The 17,358-nt window shown below is 50.6% G+C and overlaps 1 protein-coding gene across 4 annotated transcripts in view; it reads left to right on the top strand.

The window, feature by feature from the left end:
• The window catches only part of LOC143024768 (nuclear receptor subfamily 4 group A member 2-like), a 43,768-nt gene extending 26,721 nt beyond the window's left edge, over positions 1-17,047 (top strand). For 2 of the 4 annotated variants that reach the window (XM_076183900.1, XM_076183903.1), the window contains exons 3-5: positions 9,928-11,387; positions 11,704-11,882; positions 12,377-17,047. In XM_076183900.1, coding sequence (XP_076040015.1) covers positions 9,928-11,387; positions 11,704-11,882; positions 12,377-12,633 — 1,896 coding nt within the window. In that variant the 3' untranslated portion in view covers positions 12,634-17,047. Of the gene's footprint in view, positions 1-8,258; positions 8,767-9,927; positions 11,388-11,703; positions 11,883-12,376 lie in introns of those variants that run through there. The other 2 variants (XM_076183899.1, XM_076183901.1) reach the window with 2 other exon arrangements.
• Positions 17,048-17,358: the final 311 nt, after the last annotated feature.

The following is a 17,358-nucleotide window of genomic DNA, read 5'->3' as shown; positions in this document are numbered from 1 at the left end:
ACTAGATAATGCACTGGCTGATGTCCGTTATGACGTCATATCGTAGAACATCAAGATTTGCACAATTTCGCTAAAGATCCCAGCCTCTGTAGTACGTATAAGTGAAATATGTTGTACTTCTACTTTTGTGTCATATTCTCAACAATGCGTGTGTGTTCTAAAACAGAACGCAGTGGACCAATACGCTGAGAAATTTATGAGAAAGTAAATAAAAAGATGCGAAGACGAACAAAACAAAGACTAGTAACACATCAATGGGAGCACGACAGATCAAAGACAGCAATTTTTTTTTTATAATAATAGTAATAATGATTATAATAATAATGATAATAATAATGACAATAATAATAATAACAATAATATTAAACAATGGTCACAATAAAGAATAAAATCCTAATTGAAAAGATAAAAATAACCAACAACAGCTAAAAGTCCGCGGTCACAAAAAAAACAACAACTAAAGACAAGACCAAATACGATAAAAAAAAACGAGAACAATAAAAACAAAAAACACGGTAGCCACAAGAAAGAAAACTTTAATTTGGTGGTCACACAGTCTTCGCTGACGGTGACTTTCACTCTCGAAGACCAAGTCAGACCGGGTGCCGAAATAGAGTTGATATGATTCATGATTTAATGTGGGTTATTGAGTTGGACTGAAGGACGGACTGTCATGGCAAAACTCAGTTATCAGATTCGCTCTGTCTGCTGGGTCTCTACCTACACTTCTCATAAGAGAGCCAGTGTGGGCTGTTCTCTCTCTCTCTCTCTCTCTCTCTCTCTCTCTCTCTCTCTTCTCTCTCTCTCTCTCTCTCTCTCTCTCTCTCTCTCTCTCTCTCTCTCTCTCTCTCTCTCTCTCTCTCTCTCTCTCTCTCTCTCTCTCTCTCTCCCTCTCTCAACGTGACATCACTCCTACATCACGTCGTACACTGGGTAACCTCATTTAACACCTTGTACTCATACAAGACGCGTCTAATTCTCGTAGTTCTTAGCCTACAAGACGCTTCTAATTCTCGTAGCTCTCAGCCTACAAGAAGCCTCTAATTCGCGTGGTCCAACGAAAGCGTCGTTCATTGGAGGTCGTCCTTGCTAGCGAGCGAGGAAGTAAGTGAGATTAAAGAACGCATTATCTGCTGGGACTGAAATCGTCTGACCCCTTTTCTCTCTCTCTCTCTCTCTCTCTCTCTCTCTCTCTCTCTCTCTCTCTCTCTCTCTCTCTCTCTCTCTCTCTCTCTCTCTCTCTCTCTCTCTCTCTCTCTCTCTCTCTCTCTCTCTCTTTATTTTGAAGGATCTGAACACGCGAAAGCTCCTTCAGAAAAGGTCTGGATTCAGTGGGAAAGAAACCCAGTTTTGTGAGAGAGTAAAGGGGGAAGGACGAGAAAAGGACGGGGAGAGAGAAGGAGATGGGGCAAACCTTAAGAGGAGAAGAAGGAGAAAGGGTGTCCAAGGTGAGTACGAAGAGAAAAGGAGAATGGAACGAAATCAGAGAGAGAGTGGGAAATGTGGAGGAGAACAAAGCTGAAACAAGAGATTGTGCTCAAGTGAGAGAAGGTACGAAAAGAGAGAGAGAGAGAAGGTGGGGGGGAAATAACAGCATGCTTGGGGAATAAAGAGTGTTGAAGAGAAGAGGGAGGAGATGGGAAGTGAAGGGTGTCGGAAGGAGTGAAGTGAGGCGGGTGAACACGGAAAGTGAACAGTGCCGAGAGGTGCCGGAGTGCCAGCAGCCTTCAAGGGCGCGGCCTCGCTTGCTGCAAGCAACGCTGTGCAGCCGAGGGGCCACGCAAGCGCAGAGAGGATGTGTGGGGAGGGAGGGAGTAAGAGAAGGTGTCGGGGGAGGGGGGAAGCGAGGGCAATGAAGGCAGGGCACAAAGTGTAAGGAAAGGCGGGGACGAGGAGACTGAGGAAGGAGGAGAGGAGGAGGAGGAGGACTGGGGTGCTCCAGCAATAGTAACAAGAGTGACAGGGTAAAGGTAGATGGGAGGGAGGCCTTTACAGAAGCCAAAGGTTGATTAAGAGGATCTTCGAGGAGAAGGTAAGGACAGGGCACAAGGAGATCCTGGGTGCATCAAGAAGTTAGAATCATACCAAACTCTCCTCAGCCCAGCTTGGAAGGGAGGGGAGAGTGAAGAGTTTGGAGATGTTGATAATATAGGAGAGAGTGGGCGAGAAAGTGGAAGGAAAAAGGTGGGGAAGAGGAGGTGGAGGAAAGAGATGAGAAGTAAGAAGTGTCAAAGCAATATTGAAGGAAGTGACAACGAAATCCAATTGAGGGCATGGTAGTTCCTGATAGGCACTTTCAGATAGCGATAGGAGGAGAAAAGTAGTCGAGGGAAGAAACGGGAGGGGTACAAACAGCATAACATAAAATGTGTGTGTGTGTGAGGGGAGGTGGGGGGAGGGTATTGAGTGATACAGAGGAGAAGATAGGTGGCTTAGGCAGTGAAAGTGGCTGCTGGCTATGTAAAAACCTCGAACCTGTGTTTAAGGGCCACACAGGAAAAGAGGAGGAGTTGGGTGAGGGTGAGGTGGAGGGTGAAAGGGTGACATGAATGCGGGACGAGAACAGGATACGTGGAAGGAAGAAAGGTTAAGAAAAAAAATGGAAAACGATAGTTAAAGAAAATGGGATGTGGTAGGGGCGTGTGCAAGGCGACAGCTCCGCAAGCGGGCATCCACACGCATTGACCCAGTCCAGTCACACGCATGCGCGTGCGTGCAGAGGTGTAATCCTACTGCCAACACGGCATGGCTGGGCGATAAATCACACACCCGTAAAAACAACAAGAACAAGAGTGTCTCCTCCGAGTGAAAAGGAGGTCACCTTTTATTTTATTTTTCTTTCTCTCTCTCTTTTTTTCTACCCAAGCCCTTGCCCCTCTTGCGTCTGTCGAACTAACTAACTTCTCGCTCCTGCCCGCCTTAAGCGCTGCCAAGGCCACTTTTGCTAATAATCCCGATTCTTGGTCTTTGAGACCGTTCTAGGACTAGACTCTTCCCTTCCTCCCTCCTCCCTCCTCCTCCTCTTCCTCCTCCTCCTCCTCCTCCTCCTCCTCCTCCTCCTTCCCTCGCTCCCTCACTCTAATCCCCCGAATAGTCCGCTACCACTACCGCCCGCTGGAATCTCTCTCTTCCCCCCCCCTCTCTCTCTGTCTCTCTCTCCCACTCTCTCTCTCTCTCTCTCTCTCTCTCTCTCTCTCTCTCTCTCTCTCTCTCTCTCTCTCTCTCTCTCTCTCTCTCTCTCTCTCTCTCTCTCTCTCTCTCTCTCTCTCTCTCTCACCTTCGCTTTCTCGTTCTTGCTCTCGACTTACTTCACGACCCAGCACGTGGATGGCTTGCTCTCGCAAACATAAACAACCAAAGGGCAAACTGTCGTAGGTGTTATGAGATACTGTCATACAAACCTCTTGACACCTTCATCTTTGGCTAGAAAGTTCAACATCATTGAATATCAAGAGTGAAAAGGAGTACCAGCAGATGGTGGAGGAGGAGGACGAGGAGGAAGAGGAGGAGGAGGAGGAGGGCGTAAGTGAGAAGACCTACAGACTAATTGACAAATTCATCTAAACTGGGCGACGGGTTAAAGTACATATTTACCTGGTTTTCATCTCTGGTCATCAAAGAATAAAAAACTGTACATATATATATACATACATACATACATATATATATATGGGTTTTTGTTCCCTTTTACTCCATTTTATCACACCTCTGCACACTTTCTAGCTCTTCGACGTGTCGACGAAAAAGAGAAATGTTAATTGAAAAACAGGTGACACCGTAAATTGCACAACTATTTCTCACACGTGTGCCATAACCAGGTGACCAGGTGTGTGTGTCTGTGTACGTGTGTGTGTGTGTGTGTGTGTGTGTGTGTGTGTGTGTGTGTGTGTGTGTGTGTGTGTGCGGATGATTAACCATGGTCTTGGATCATGTGCTGGACTCGTGACCGACATCTGTTACCCTACCAGATGAGAATTCAGAGCCAGTATATAGACCAATCTGTGGGCACTGATGCCACACACATATACACATACGTACATACATACTTACATACACACCACACCCATCCCTCTTGCTTAGTGGGGACAGTAACGGTTTGCACTGTGTGCATGTGCGTGTGTATTACGAAGCCTCAAGGTTGTCAGCTGTGTTGGAAACGTGTTGGAAATCACGATTCGGAGTGTCCCAAGCGAGAGTAAGGAGGGAGCGGGCGGAGGGTAAGAGGTGGCTGCAGGCCTCTTGACGACGACAACGACGACGACGATGACGACGACAACGACGACGAGAAACTTGGGTTCTTCGCTGTGTCCGAGCTGCCATAATGAGAAATTTATGTTGATTAGCGAGGTGAGGCGGTTGGGATAGCTCTGCTCAGATGCTGCGAATAACTCGGGTTTCGGGAACGACATTGGGAATGAAAAACATAACAACGGCAACAGACGCGCACGCGCACACACAAACAAACTGGAGTGTGTATACGTATATATAAGCTTTCTAGAATCTGGATCGACGTCTAAAGCACCCGCGCGCCTGCATAAGGACACCGTGGGAGGACGGAGTGTGGGTTGAGTAGTATTCACCTCTCCGCTTCTGGGCGTGGCATGCGCGCACGCGCGCATGCGCAGACCCCTCGCCTACCCGCGTGAAAGTTGGCCATCCACAGTCCTGCTGTCAGGACTGACTTTGTTCTTCGCATCGCCAGACAATTCTATTCATTTCCTAAGTGACGGGATCTCTGTGTGACCTCTGATGTTGCCATTCAGCCAAGCCTTCTCCCTTCCTCCCTCCCCTCCCCTCCCTCCCTCTGAATAGAATCGCTTGGTGTCTGCCAGAACAAAGACTAATAAGCTTGTCATTGTATTTCAAGAGTAAACGTTCTCTTCTGACGTCATCAATAAGAACGTAAGAACGTTATGCGCCATTGAGCTAGACACCGATTCGGTTTTACGTTCCTTGATCGTAAACACACTTCCACGAATGTCTAGCCCACCTCCTCCTCCCCCTCCATCCTCCCCGCCATGCGCCGTTCCCCTCCTCTCCCTCTTTCTCCACCACCCGCTCTCCATTTCTCCCTCCCCCTCCCACTCCCCCTGTCTCATATCCCCTCTCTCTCTATTTCTCTCTCTCTCTCTCTCTCTCTCTCTCTCTCTCTCTCTCTCTCTCTCTCTCTCTCTCTCTCTCTCTCTTTCTGTCACCGAGGCCTTCTCAATGGCCTTCGTTAGTTGCAGAATGTGATAACAGATGGCGTTAGGCCGTGCATAGGAATACACACACATATAGTGTACACTGGTACACACGCAGTGCAGTTGAACGAGTCAAACGTGAACAAGAGAACACGAGAACATAGGAAGAAGAACATAACCTTGCTGAGACAGTAGGGTTACTATTGCAATTTTTTTTTTATTACTCTTCATTACGAGATTTTTTCCTTTGTTTCCATATAGGTCTGCCCCTGTTCTTCGTGTATACGTATATTTTTACATTTCTAGATGATATGTCTTCTTGATAGATCCTTTTAGAAACCCCCTTGGATGGATTACTATTTACAAATGCATTGAAATCTCCATGTCTGATCTTTTCCTCTTGTGTTAATTTTAAGAATGAAAACATTATATCCTTATTGTAATTTAAATGTGTACTATTGATATTCATATTCAGATTGTGATCATGTAAATATTTGAACACCATCGCACTTGTAGCTCTATCACTCACTACATTGGTTATCATAACATATTCGTATATACGCATACAGTACATACACGTAGGTCCGTTCACACAAACGCATCCACAAGCTTGCATACACACACACACATCCCTTCTTACACACACTGAGTATATGCTAAAATACACACAGACACAATTAGGAGAATTTAGCCTATGTAATGCGTATGTAGTCTTGGTTTTTGTTGAGTAAGATTTTGTATTTTGTATTTGCACAAAAGCAAATTCTGTCGATGTTTTTATTTATATGTTCGTTTTCTTGTTTCTTTGTGTATCTGTTTATTTCTTTATTGCATTTGCGTTTGTTTCGTATGTCTTGGTCTATGTCAGTTGGTTTAATCACTGTTGCTATACTTGGCTGTGTATGTTTTTTGTTGTATGTTAGTGTGTGCGTGTGTATGTTCAGTATCGAGAGTACTCGCCATGAACTATCGTAGCATTTTGGAAACTTTCGTATTCTCACTTGTCACCCTTATTACTAGTACTGTATGGTAGAATCGCTGGAAATATTTTGTCAAATCTTAAATTATTTTACAATTCCTGCAAGTTTATGTTATTTGTCTTTGCTTCAGTTTTCATTATGAATAAAACTGCATGCATTCATATTGTCATATGGAGGGTTTGTATCCAGTTGACATCTCCCTTACACACACACACAGACATACACACATACACACACACATATACACACACACACACACATATATATATATATATATATATATATATATATATTTATACATACATACATATGAGATAAATGCGCACACATATGTGCACACGCATACACACACTCATATACACGCACACATTTACATACATACGCATACACGCACGCCCTCATACATACACACACACATACACACATATATACATACACACACACATACACAAATGCAAATACATATACATACACACATATATACATACACACACATATATAATTACACACACATACACACGTATATACATACACATACAAACACACACACACATACACACGTATACACACATACATATACATACACACATACACACATATATACATACATACATACATACATACACACATGTACACACACATAAATGTACAAGCACACACATACATACACATACACACATGTACACACACATACACACATGTACATGCACACACACATACATACACATAAGTATACATTCATACACACATGCATACATACACACATGTACGTACACACACATATACACATGTACATGCACACACACTTACATTCACACACACACACACACATACACACACACATAAATACACACACACACATACAAGCATACACACATACACACACATCTCAGTTTCAGCACTGGTGTGTGATCTCTAGCTTGCAACTGGACACAAACTCTCCATATATCCATTCCCCCCCTCCCCTCCTCACTCCACGTACGCCCACCACCCCCCACCCCACCCCACCCCGACCCCGATCACAGTGACCGAACCAAATCCTCCTGTAGTTGTTTGTGTGCTGGCCGTAGGTGGCGTAAGATGTGGCCTTGTGTGCCAGGTGGAGTGGAAGTGGAGTGGGGGCAACCCGCGGGCGTTCTGCGCGAACTTATGCGCACGCGCCCCCAACGCCACTCCTCCGGCACAACGCACTATAGCAGCCATGACATACTATGTCATTCCATGTCATATTGCGTCATCTTACGCCACGTGACGTCACGTCACTCCCCCCCCACATCACCCACAGCCCCCCTCACTTCATGCACAGTCCTCCCACCCTCAGTCAGTCAGTCAGTCAGTCAGTCAGTCAGACCCTCCCTTACCCCCGTTTCCTCCTTTGACTTAAAATAAAAAAAAAAGACCCAAGTCTTCAAAGTAGAACCACCTCGCTTTGGATCCTGGCATCCTGTGCTTTGAGAGTGAATGGGACAGTAGCTGTAGTCATGCAGCAGCAGCAGCCACATCCTCATCAACGGCAGCCGCATCTTCACCCCCCCCTCGAGGCCTCCACCTCTCTGTCCGCCACCAGTAGCAAGTAACGGTCGAACTCACATCAAAGCAAAAAAAAATCAATGTTGATGTTTCCTCTTTGCCAACATATGGAAAAAATAATTCGTTCTTGTTTAAAAAAAAATCAGAGAATATTTGGTCGAGACTGCGAGCCCTTGGCAGGGTGGCACGGGCCTCTCCTTCTCTCTCACGAAGAAGGCGCGTGATCCTCCCTCAGCAGGGCGACGTGGTCCTCGAAATAATAAAACCCAAGACGGAGAGAGAGAGAGCAGAGCTATGACGCCCCTCCCTCCCCGCACGGTGGCGGTGAGGCGTCGCTAACTGCCGTGGGTGTCCCTCCTCAGGTGTGATGCACCGGACCCCCTTCCGTCTGCGCCTTCGTCAGTCTGCCGCCCCCGCCGAAGTAGCTCTTCCTCGAGTCCGGCGACCTCAGCCTCTTCCTCATCATCATCACGGCCTCCCAGTCCAGCGACGACCCTCTCGACAGCCTCACCGACGCCGGCGCCGTTGCCGCCGACGCCGCCGGCGACGCTGCCGACCCGTTTGTTGCAGCCCCCGCCGCCGTCTTCGTCGTTAGCACCACCACGGCGGCCGCTCTGTCTGCCCCCGCCGCCGCCGCCGCCGCCGCCGCCCCGCCAGATTTGCCTCAGCACTTCCCGCTACTGGGTCTGATGGGGCAAGACCTGCGACACCGTAGCCTTGACGCCGCGACCGCCGCCATGGAGAAGACGCCGAGCCCCTCGCCGCCGCCCACACTCGTCACCCTCCTGCCGGTCAACCTCAGCACGGTCACGGCGGCGGCTGCGGAGGCGGCGGCGGCGGCGTCAGCCACCACAGTCGCCGCAGCCCTGGCCGCGCCCACACAAGCGACCTCCTCCTCCGCCGCCGCAGCAGCAGCAGCGGCGGCGGCGGCGGCGACGGCGGCCGTGCTCACGCCCGTGACTATCACCCACGTGGGCGGAAGCCTCGTGCACCAGCCACACCTAGATCATCACCGACTGAGTCCGGAACCTTCTGCAGCGCCTTCGTCGTCGTCGCCTCAGCCCGTGGAGACGGTATGGACCCCACGTGGTGGTGCTGCACACTCCCTCACTGTAGCGTCCGCAGGCGCCCCCGCCGTCCGGCCCAGCCCGGCGAAACCCCCCCGGTTCCCCGCGCGCTCGCTCCCGCACTTCGCGGAGGCGCGGCGCGGGGAGGGGCGGTTTCGCTGGGGGTGGCTGTTGGGCGGCGGCGGCGGCGCTGCACCGAGCCGCGCCGCGGCAGGAGGTGGAGGACCTCGCGTCTCTTGTGGCCGCCGCCGCCGCTTGTCTTCCTGCGTCGTGATGTCGCATGTCGCACCGCTGCATGCCGCCGCACTTAGGCTGTCATATGTATCCGTGTGTGTGTGTGTGTATGTGTGCTCGCTCGCGTGGGAGCAACTGAGTGTGTGTGGCTGGGTATTTGTGGATGTGCACTTTGACTGGCCATGCACCATGTGCGCGTGGGAAAGGAGAAGAGGCACGTGTCTGTGTCAATCAGTGTGGGTGTCAGCGTGGGGTAGGTCTGTGTAGGATTGTATGTGCGTGTGTATGTCTTTATGATGAGTCTCTTACGTGAGATCTGATGTATGCAAAGCTTCTTTTAGGAACGTGCTTTCATGTGTATGTGTGTGTGTGAGAGAGAGAGAGAGAGAGAAAGTATGTGTGTGTGCGTGCGTATGTGTGTGTGTGTGTGTTTGTGCGCGTGCGTGTGTGTGTGTGTGTGTGTGTGTGTGTGTGTGTGTGTGTGTGTGTGTGTGTGTGTGTCTGTCTGCGCGGCGCGTGTGTATGTGTGTGTACTTAGGAGCGTGCATGTCTTTGTCATTTTCTACATGTATGTGCGTGTGTGTGTGTGTGTGTGTGCGTACGTGCGTGTGTGTGTGTGTGCGTGCGTGTTTTTTATTTTGTGTATTCATTGGAATTAGACATATGTGTCTGCATTTTCCCCTCTTTTTCCCTTTCTTATTCTAGTAGGTGTCTATATACACACAGTAAACAAAAAACGTGTATTTCAGTTCACTCAGACTAAGTATGCACACAGTCGTGCGCGTTATAATGACACTTAATTCACGTATACATACGTGTCTAATGAACTCATCTTCTCGATTCGATGTTTGTTTACTTTATGTGTCTCCCTCGTCAGTTGTCCTGGCACCTCCCCCACTAACCACGTTCTTCTTTCTCTCCTCTTCCCCACAGCAGACCCTGCTGCACTCCAGTGTGGCCGAAGCGCTCTCCACCTCTTACAACCTCACTTCAAGCCTCTGTGATGAGTCCTTGGGCAGCGCGTCTGGCGAGGAGTTCAAACTGAGCACTTCGTTCACGCCTCCGGCGTCCACAAGCTACGGCGAGAGCGGCGCCGAAGGCTCCTTCGGCGACGTGTTCCACGCCGACTACCTCCTGCAGACCACGCCCCTCGAGGACCTCAAGCCCGTTATCACCCAGGCCTCCAGCACGCCGCCCCCAGGGTCACCCCCGACGCAGGTTAACATTGCTGCCACGGCCTCCGTCGCCTCGACCCTGCCCAGCTTCCAGGAGACTTATTCGCCAAGGTACCGGCCCCTTGGCGCTGATGTCTTTACGTTCAAGGCCGATGAACCAAGGCCCAGCACGGCTGCCGTTGAGTGTTATCCTCAGCCGCCCCCAGCACACCAGGCCTTCACCCCGCAGTCCGTGGCGCCCTCAGCCGCTGTCCCTCCTCCCCCTCCGCCTTCGGCACCCACAGCCACGGAGGCCCACACTTCGTACGAGGCCTTCCCCCCGCAGCCTCAACAGACCGCACAGATGTTCTCCCGCGTGACTAGCTACCCCCAGCCGGTCCCGGTCACTCACGCCTACACAGCACCTTCCAAGACCTATGGAAGCGAGTTCTACCAGACCCCGTACGAAGGCCTCCAGCCCCTCCACCACGAGCCCTACATGCGGCCCTCCACCTCCGCGTCCCACTACTCCGAGATGCCGGCGCCTTCCATGTCCTTCGTGCCCCGCAAGGCGGAGCCCATGGACCCCGCACTCATGAGGATCCATTCCCCGGCCCGGGTGTCCCCCGTGGAACAGAAGCCTCAGTCGCCGTCGCAGCTGTGTGCCGTTTGCGGAGACACGGCAGCGTGCCAGCACTACGGCGTGCGCACCTGCGAGGGCTGCAAGGGCTTCTTCAAGAGGACCGTGCAGAAGAACGCCAAGTACGTCTGCCTGGCCGACAAGAACTGCCCCGTGGACAAGAGGCGGAGGAACCGATGCCAGTTCTGCCGCTTCCAGAAGTGTCTGGCCGTCGGCATGGTCAAGGAGGTCGTGCGCACGGACAACCTCAAGGGTCGCCGTGGCCGACTCCCCAGCAAACCCAAGAGCCCCCAGGAGTCGCCGCCCTCCCCGCCCGTGTCCCTGATCACGTCCCTGGTCCGCGCCCACGTGGACACCACGCCCGATGTGTCGAACCTCGACTACTCGCAATACACGGAACCTAGCGGAGGCGCCGAGACCCCGACGGAGGCCGAGAAGGTGCAGCAGTTTTACGCGCTCCTCGTATCCAGTATAGAGGTGATCCGCAACTTCGCCGACAAGATCTCCGGCTACCAGGACCTGGCCAAGGAGGACCAGGAACTCCTCTTCCATTCGGCGTCGCTCGAACTCTTCGTGCTCAGACTCGCCTACAGATTTATGTGAGTACGCACACACACACACACACACATGGATCTCATACATAATATCAGGGGCCCTTTGGAACCTACCGCTGAGCGAATCCCTCCTCCAACTTTTACCAAGGAGTCTTAAGACTCCAACACTGTCTGCCATTACTCCTTCAGTATGCACCCATCTATACAAACACACTACATGCAACACACCCGCACGGGGATACACGTTTACACACGTACACTTGTTATTTCTGATGATACATGCTAAATGACCGGTTTTCTATAAATCCCAAAACCATTTCAAGAAGACTGACCCGTTCTCTCTCCCTTCTTCGCCGTGCAGGAACAGCCCCGATGACGTCAAAGTCGTCTTTGACAATGGATGCGTTCTTCACCGCGCACAGTGCGAGAGATCCTTCGGAGAGTGGCTCCAGGGTATCCTCGACTTTGCCGCCTCACTTAAAGCTATGGAGCTCGATATCTCCGCCTTCGCCTGCCTTTCTGCCCTCACAATCATTACAGGTACGTTCCGCGTCTTTATGTGACTGGAGCTCGTTCTTCTTTCTGTCATCCAACGTTCTGTCGTTTATTTATTTCCTTGCATACAACTCCTGGTTCTTCATTCTACTCTCTACCAAATAATATACCTTCTGAATTGTAAAAAGAACTTTCACTCACGGGACCTTCCATTTTTTTATACATTGAATGTATATGAAGGTATAAATAGTCAAGGGGCTTCGTTTGTGTTTTGGTGACAATTCACATGCCCTCCTTGAGGATGCCTCTGTGTTCCCCAAAATATCCCAGCGAAAAACCAACTTTGATAAAACGCCACACAAGACCCTTGGTACTTTATACTTTCATATACATTCCTGTGACAGAAATAACTATTTTTGTACGTTTGTATCGACGACAAGATTACTATTTTTCATGAAGAATATCTAATACACAAGAACGTGTTTTCCGTGCGTCCTCCTGTGTAACTTACCCGTATGCCCTCACCTTCTCTCTTACAGAACGCCACGGCCTCAAGGACACCAAGAAGGTCGAACAATTGCAGATGAAGATCATCAGTTCCCTGAGAGACCACGTGACGTACAATTCAGACGCCCAGAAGAAGCCCCACTACTTCTCCCGGATTCTGGGCAAGCTTCCAGAGCTGAGATCGTTGTCAGTCCAGGGCCTGCAACGCATCTTTTACCTGAAGCTCGAGGACCTGGTCCCGGCGCCGCAGCTTATAGAGAATATGTTTGTGTCCAGCATTCCCTTCTGAAGAGGAGCGGCCCGGTCGAGGTGAGGGCGCGGGGGCTGACGTCGAGGGACGCCCATCGCCGCCGCCCCACCCTCCTGGTTCAAGACGATAAAGTTTTGGTTCCGCTGAGCTCATGAGGCCTCGGCCCAAGCCCACCCTTGAAGGACGACCTTGAAGGGCTGCCTGAGGGATTACTCCCTAAGGGCCTCCCACCACCGCCTCGAAGGCCGGCCTTTCCCCGCGATACGACAAGGGCCCACGATTATGACTACAGAGTCGACGACGACGACGACGACTACGACCACGGGGCGACTGTAGGGGCGTACACCGTGAGGCGTCGCGCCCCGTTCTAAGCAGACCCGCTCTGCGCAGTCCAGCCCCTCCTCCCTAACCCCTGTGTCAGTCTGTCAGACCGTCAGCCCCCCAAAGAAGCATGTCCAGGCGAAAGGCCCACTGTGCAAGAGATGTGCTCACCCCCAATGGACTTGTCAAAGACTTGTCAGTTCTGCAGAACGCCTTGACAAACTAGTCATTCTGTGATTTTTAAAGAGAAGAGATATTGAGAGATAGATTTGAGAAATATTGTTTATAACTTTGAGCTCAGTGATGCTTAGTTATGTATTTTTGTATTTACTTTTAAGTCAATTATAGATAGCCCGTAATACAATATTTTCGGCCTTATATTGTGCATAAGTGTACAAATTTGTACAGAAATACTCTCCCGCCCAAAAAATAGGCGGGACGCTTCGACCCCTGCGCCGCGCCGCTGGGCGCATGCGCAGTGGGGGAAAGCGGCACCACGGCGTGTGCAGTGTGGCGGCAGCCAATCAATTGCCTCTTCGCTTATTATTAAACAAACAAAAAAACAGCTGTTCCGAAATTGTAATCACGTTCTGAATGTCATATTTGTCATTTGCATCATCGCTGCTGTTGCTGCTGCTGCTGCTGCTGCTGCTGCTGCTACTGCTGCTGCTGTTCCTTGGTGCGTAGGTTTGGGTTGATGATTCAGGAGCAGGGCGGCCCTGTGGCCCTGGCATCACGAGAAGAGCTCTTCGTGAGAAGTCCCTGGTCTCTTATAACCTGATACGTGGTCAGCCCGGACCGCAGATTCGCCCTGACCCGCATGCCCAGTGCCTACTAGTACTACTATTACTATTACTATTGTTACCACTACTGCTGCTGCTGCTGCTGATCCTTCTCCTATATTGCTGCTGCCCGGTTGCCAGGAGCAAAGGGCACTACACCCACTACCATTACCACCACCATTACCACATTACTACTACCTCCACCAAAACCACCACCGCCCAGCTGTTCCTTCCCCCCGGGAACGAAGGACCTCCCGACTGCGTCGCCTTCAATGGACGTCTCCCTCCTTCAGGAAGATCTTCCTTCTACAGGATATTCTTCGCCGCCGCCGCCCTGACGATGATTTGGACCTACTCTCGATGACAGCAGAAGATGCCTGACGGACAAGTCTCCTTCTTTGCCCTCCTTCCGTCCTCCGACCCCCCCCCCGCCCTCCCTCCTCCTCCTCCTTCGGCGTCGGTAGCGGCAGCAGACACCGCGCAGGTCAGACCTCAGGCAGGTCGACACAGCGTCGTCAGTATTATGTGTCGTGAACGTGCCATTGTCGTCCCATCTGTCTGTCTGCCTGCCTGTCTGTCTGTCTGCCTGCCTACCTACCCTCAGCCTCCAGCCTCTGCCTATCCTCAGCCCTCCTTCGGTTTGTTTCGCTGATGACTTCTCTGAAGGTCTTCAGACAGACTCTTTTACCGTCTTTCCCCACTCCTTCTTTTCTTCCTTCTCCCTTTCCCGAGTACTCCTTCTCCCTCTCCCTCCACTTCCTCCCGTGGCTGACATTCCCTCCACCCTCCACCCCCCACCCACCCCTCCAAGAGCTGTCGGGCTCCTACGAATGTATCCTGTGGGCTTCTCGAAAAAAGTCGCAGTGCTGATTCGAAGACAAAAAGAAAAAAAAAATCGTCATCGAAATCCGAAGTTCGTCGTTTGATGACGCCTCTGCAACTCAGTTCAACCAACGTTGTCTCGCTCTTTCTCCCTCACACACACACAATCCATGAAGAAAGACACATACACGTACATGTACACAAACCCGCCCGCGACATCGCAGCATTACGCACACAGTCACTCGAACAGGCACGACAAGCACAAGCCCCTATACCCTGACGGTCGGTAACCAAAGTTTAGTGTTTAAGGCCCCCAAGGCTTAGTTTTAACTCGCGTGTAAGAGGCGACATATGAATCCAACCACCAGAAAGGACCGGCGGCACATCTACACTTCGCAGTCGCCTTCGACGGGAGCTTTGTTCAGCGTCTCCTCCTTCGCGAGACCTGTCGTCGGCTCGGGTCGACTGCCGCCGCCTTCTGCTACACACCGTCCCCTCTTCTTCTTCCTTCCACTCCTCCTCGATGTGCACCCACGGGTTTTCTTGAACGTGGGTCTCTTCGCTGCCCAGCAGGCTCTTCACCGTCCTCACTCCATGACAACCACCACCGCCATCACCATCGTCGCCAACGACGCCTATGCCACAACTACTACAACCATCACCATCTTTTTTTGCCGACTCCACTACCAGCCACCACCAACAGCCACCTCCACCATCAGTTGCAGCCCCTCAACCCTGATAGACAACCACCACCACCACCCTCAAACCTCAAATCCCGCGCGCGCGCGCGCGCGTGCGTATGTGTGTGTGTGCGTGTGTAGCTTTCCCTGGTCTCCTACAAAGAGTCCTGGGATAAACTATTGCTACAGCATCCCCTTCCCCGTCCCCCTACCCCCGCCACCACTGCTCCTGACGCCGTTGCTGCTGCTGCCGCCGCTGCTCCTGCTGGTGTTGGTCGCCGCAGTGTGTTCTCGGGCCACTGCATACGAAGTCGTGGCCGATGAGAACTTACGCGGTGTCGTGGTTCCATTGAAAGTGTTACCAATATTACTCTAGCCTTGTACCGCGTTACCACAACACAACCTTAGTAATAATGATAATAATAATAATATTAATAATAATAATAATAATAATAATATTAAATAATAATAATAATGATTATAATAGAAACGATGTTATCAGCTTTGCAAGTGTGCGTCGAGCAAGAGCGTGTCCGCGCGTGCGACCTAGCGACGGCGAGACGTTCCTTTGGTTCCACCATAGCAGCCAAGGTTCCTCTCTTCTTCAACACCCCCACCCATCCCCGGCCCCTCCTCACAAGCTCCCACCCTGCCACCCTCCCCCTTCTCCCCCAGTTCGGGCCCTTAGCCAGAAAAGAGACGATAAATGAAGGAAAGCTTGTCCGGCCCGTCCGCCCCGCGACATGCCCTCTTTCTCCACACTTGCCCTCAATTATATTGGTAATTTATTATTTCTGTCTCCTGTTAGATGGTCAATGTATATAAGACTCACTCACGATGGTGATTATTATGTCCTTCGTCAAATCTGTCAAAAAAAAAAAAAAAAAACACCGCCACCACCACCACTACTACTACTACAGCAATCCTCGTTTTCCTTTTCTCACCTTCTTTTGTCCCCTCGCTCTGCCACCTCCTCCTTACGTAAGAGAAGAAATAAACTTCTCCTTCCTCTCCTCCTCCAGCCATTTTTCTCCCTCCATTTCTTCGTCTGAACCGTCCTTTGGAGGGACTGGAGGGTTTTCCTCTTCACTCACTCTATCAGATACCTCCTCCCCCACACCTTGAGCTGCTCCTCGTGATTGATCCTGTGCACATGCCTTAACCCGCGACTATGGATCCCATCGCCGCCCAGCACCCGAAACATTCCTCTCACGAACCTGAAACCTGAACTACAGTCCATGATTCTCTGAATCTCCCCCTTTGATGCTCGTTATTCCTCCCCTTCCCAAACCACCATCGCAATTGCCGTTTACATTCGAAACGAAACAAGAAGCTTATGTGTTTGTTCATTTGTTTGCTTACCATTTAGATGTGATAGTGAGACCTGAAGGGACCAAATTAAGAACATGGAAAAGAAAATAGATTGACGATGGCGTACTCAGGCTGCGTCGTCCTGACGTCATGTCGTTTTTTTGTGTGTCCCGAACGGTCGTGGCTGGCTTCCTTTTATCAGTCTGTTTTTTAACTGTTTTAACGTTTAATATGCGCGTTCCTGACCCCCACACGGTTGGTGTTAACTTAACCACACCACCATCCCAAACCCTGCAACCTTGGAGTCACGACAACTCCCCAAAAACCGAACCCTAATAGCCAGTCATTCTTGACCCAAATGGCTATTGGAGTCGCCTTTGTCGATGAGCATTGTCCAATTACATTTCAGATATAGTGTTGTAACTCCCACTTACCCAAACTAACCAACACGGTGCCCAGTTTCCATCATGAACTGGTCGATTAAAATCATGTACCATCCCAATTGACTAACCCACTTCCAAAATTTCTCTCAAATCGGATGTTATTCATTTCTTTGACTGCCACTTTTTGGGAGCTCTGCGAGATATGTTCACGACTTTACAGGCCAGCATTGTTATCACATATAATTCGTGTGGATGATATTAAACTGTCACTTTCCATTGGCCACCGTAGTTTTGTCCTCAACCCCACGTTTGCCCTAAACCCATCTGCTTGTTGCTTAGCCAAACCTCTCGCCCAACCTACGACCCCCCTCCGACCCCCAACTCCCAAGAATTCCTTTTGCGCTGCGACCCTGACGCGGCTGGTAACCTCACAATCTCCGGTGACCGGGCCAATGGGCCCTACGT

The sequence above is a fragment of the Oratosquilla oratoria genome, chromosome 4 (genome assembly GCF_046742065.1).
Source record: "Oratosquilla oratoria isolate Oo_2021 chromosome 4, ASM4674206v1, whole genome shotgun sequence".
In the NCBI taxonomy this organism is placed as follows: Eukaryota; Metazoa; Arthropoda; class Malacostraca; order Stomatopoda; family Squillidae; genus Oratosquilla; species Oratosquilla oratoria.
Note: the sequence above shows the minus strand (reverse complement) of the source record. Positions and strands in the feature narration are given on the sequence as shown.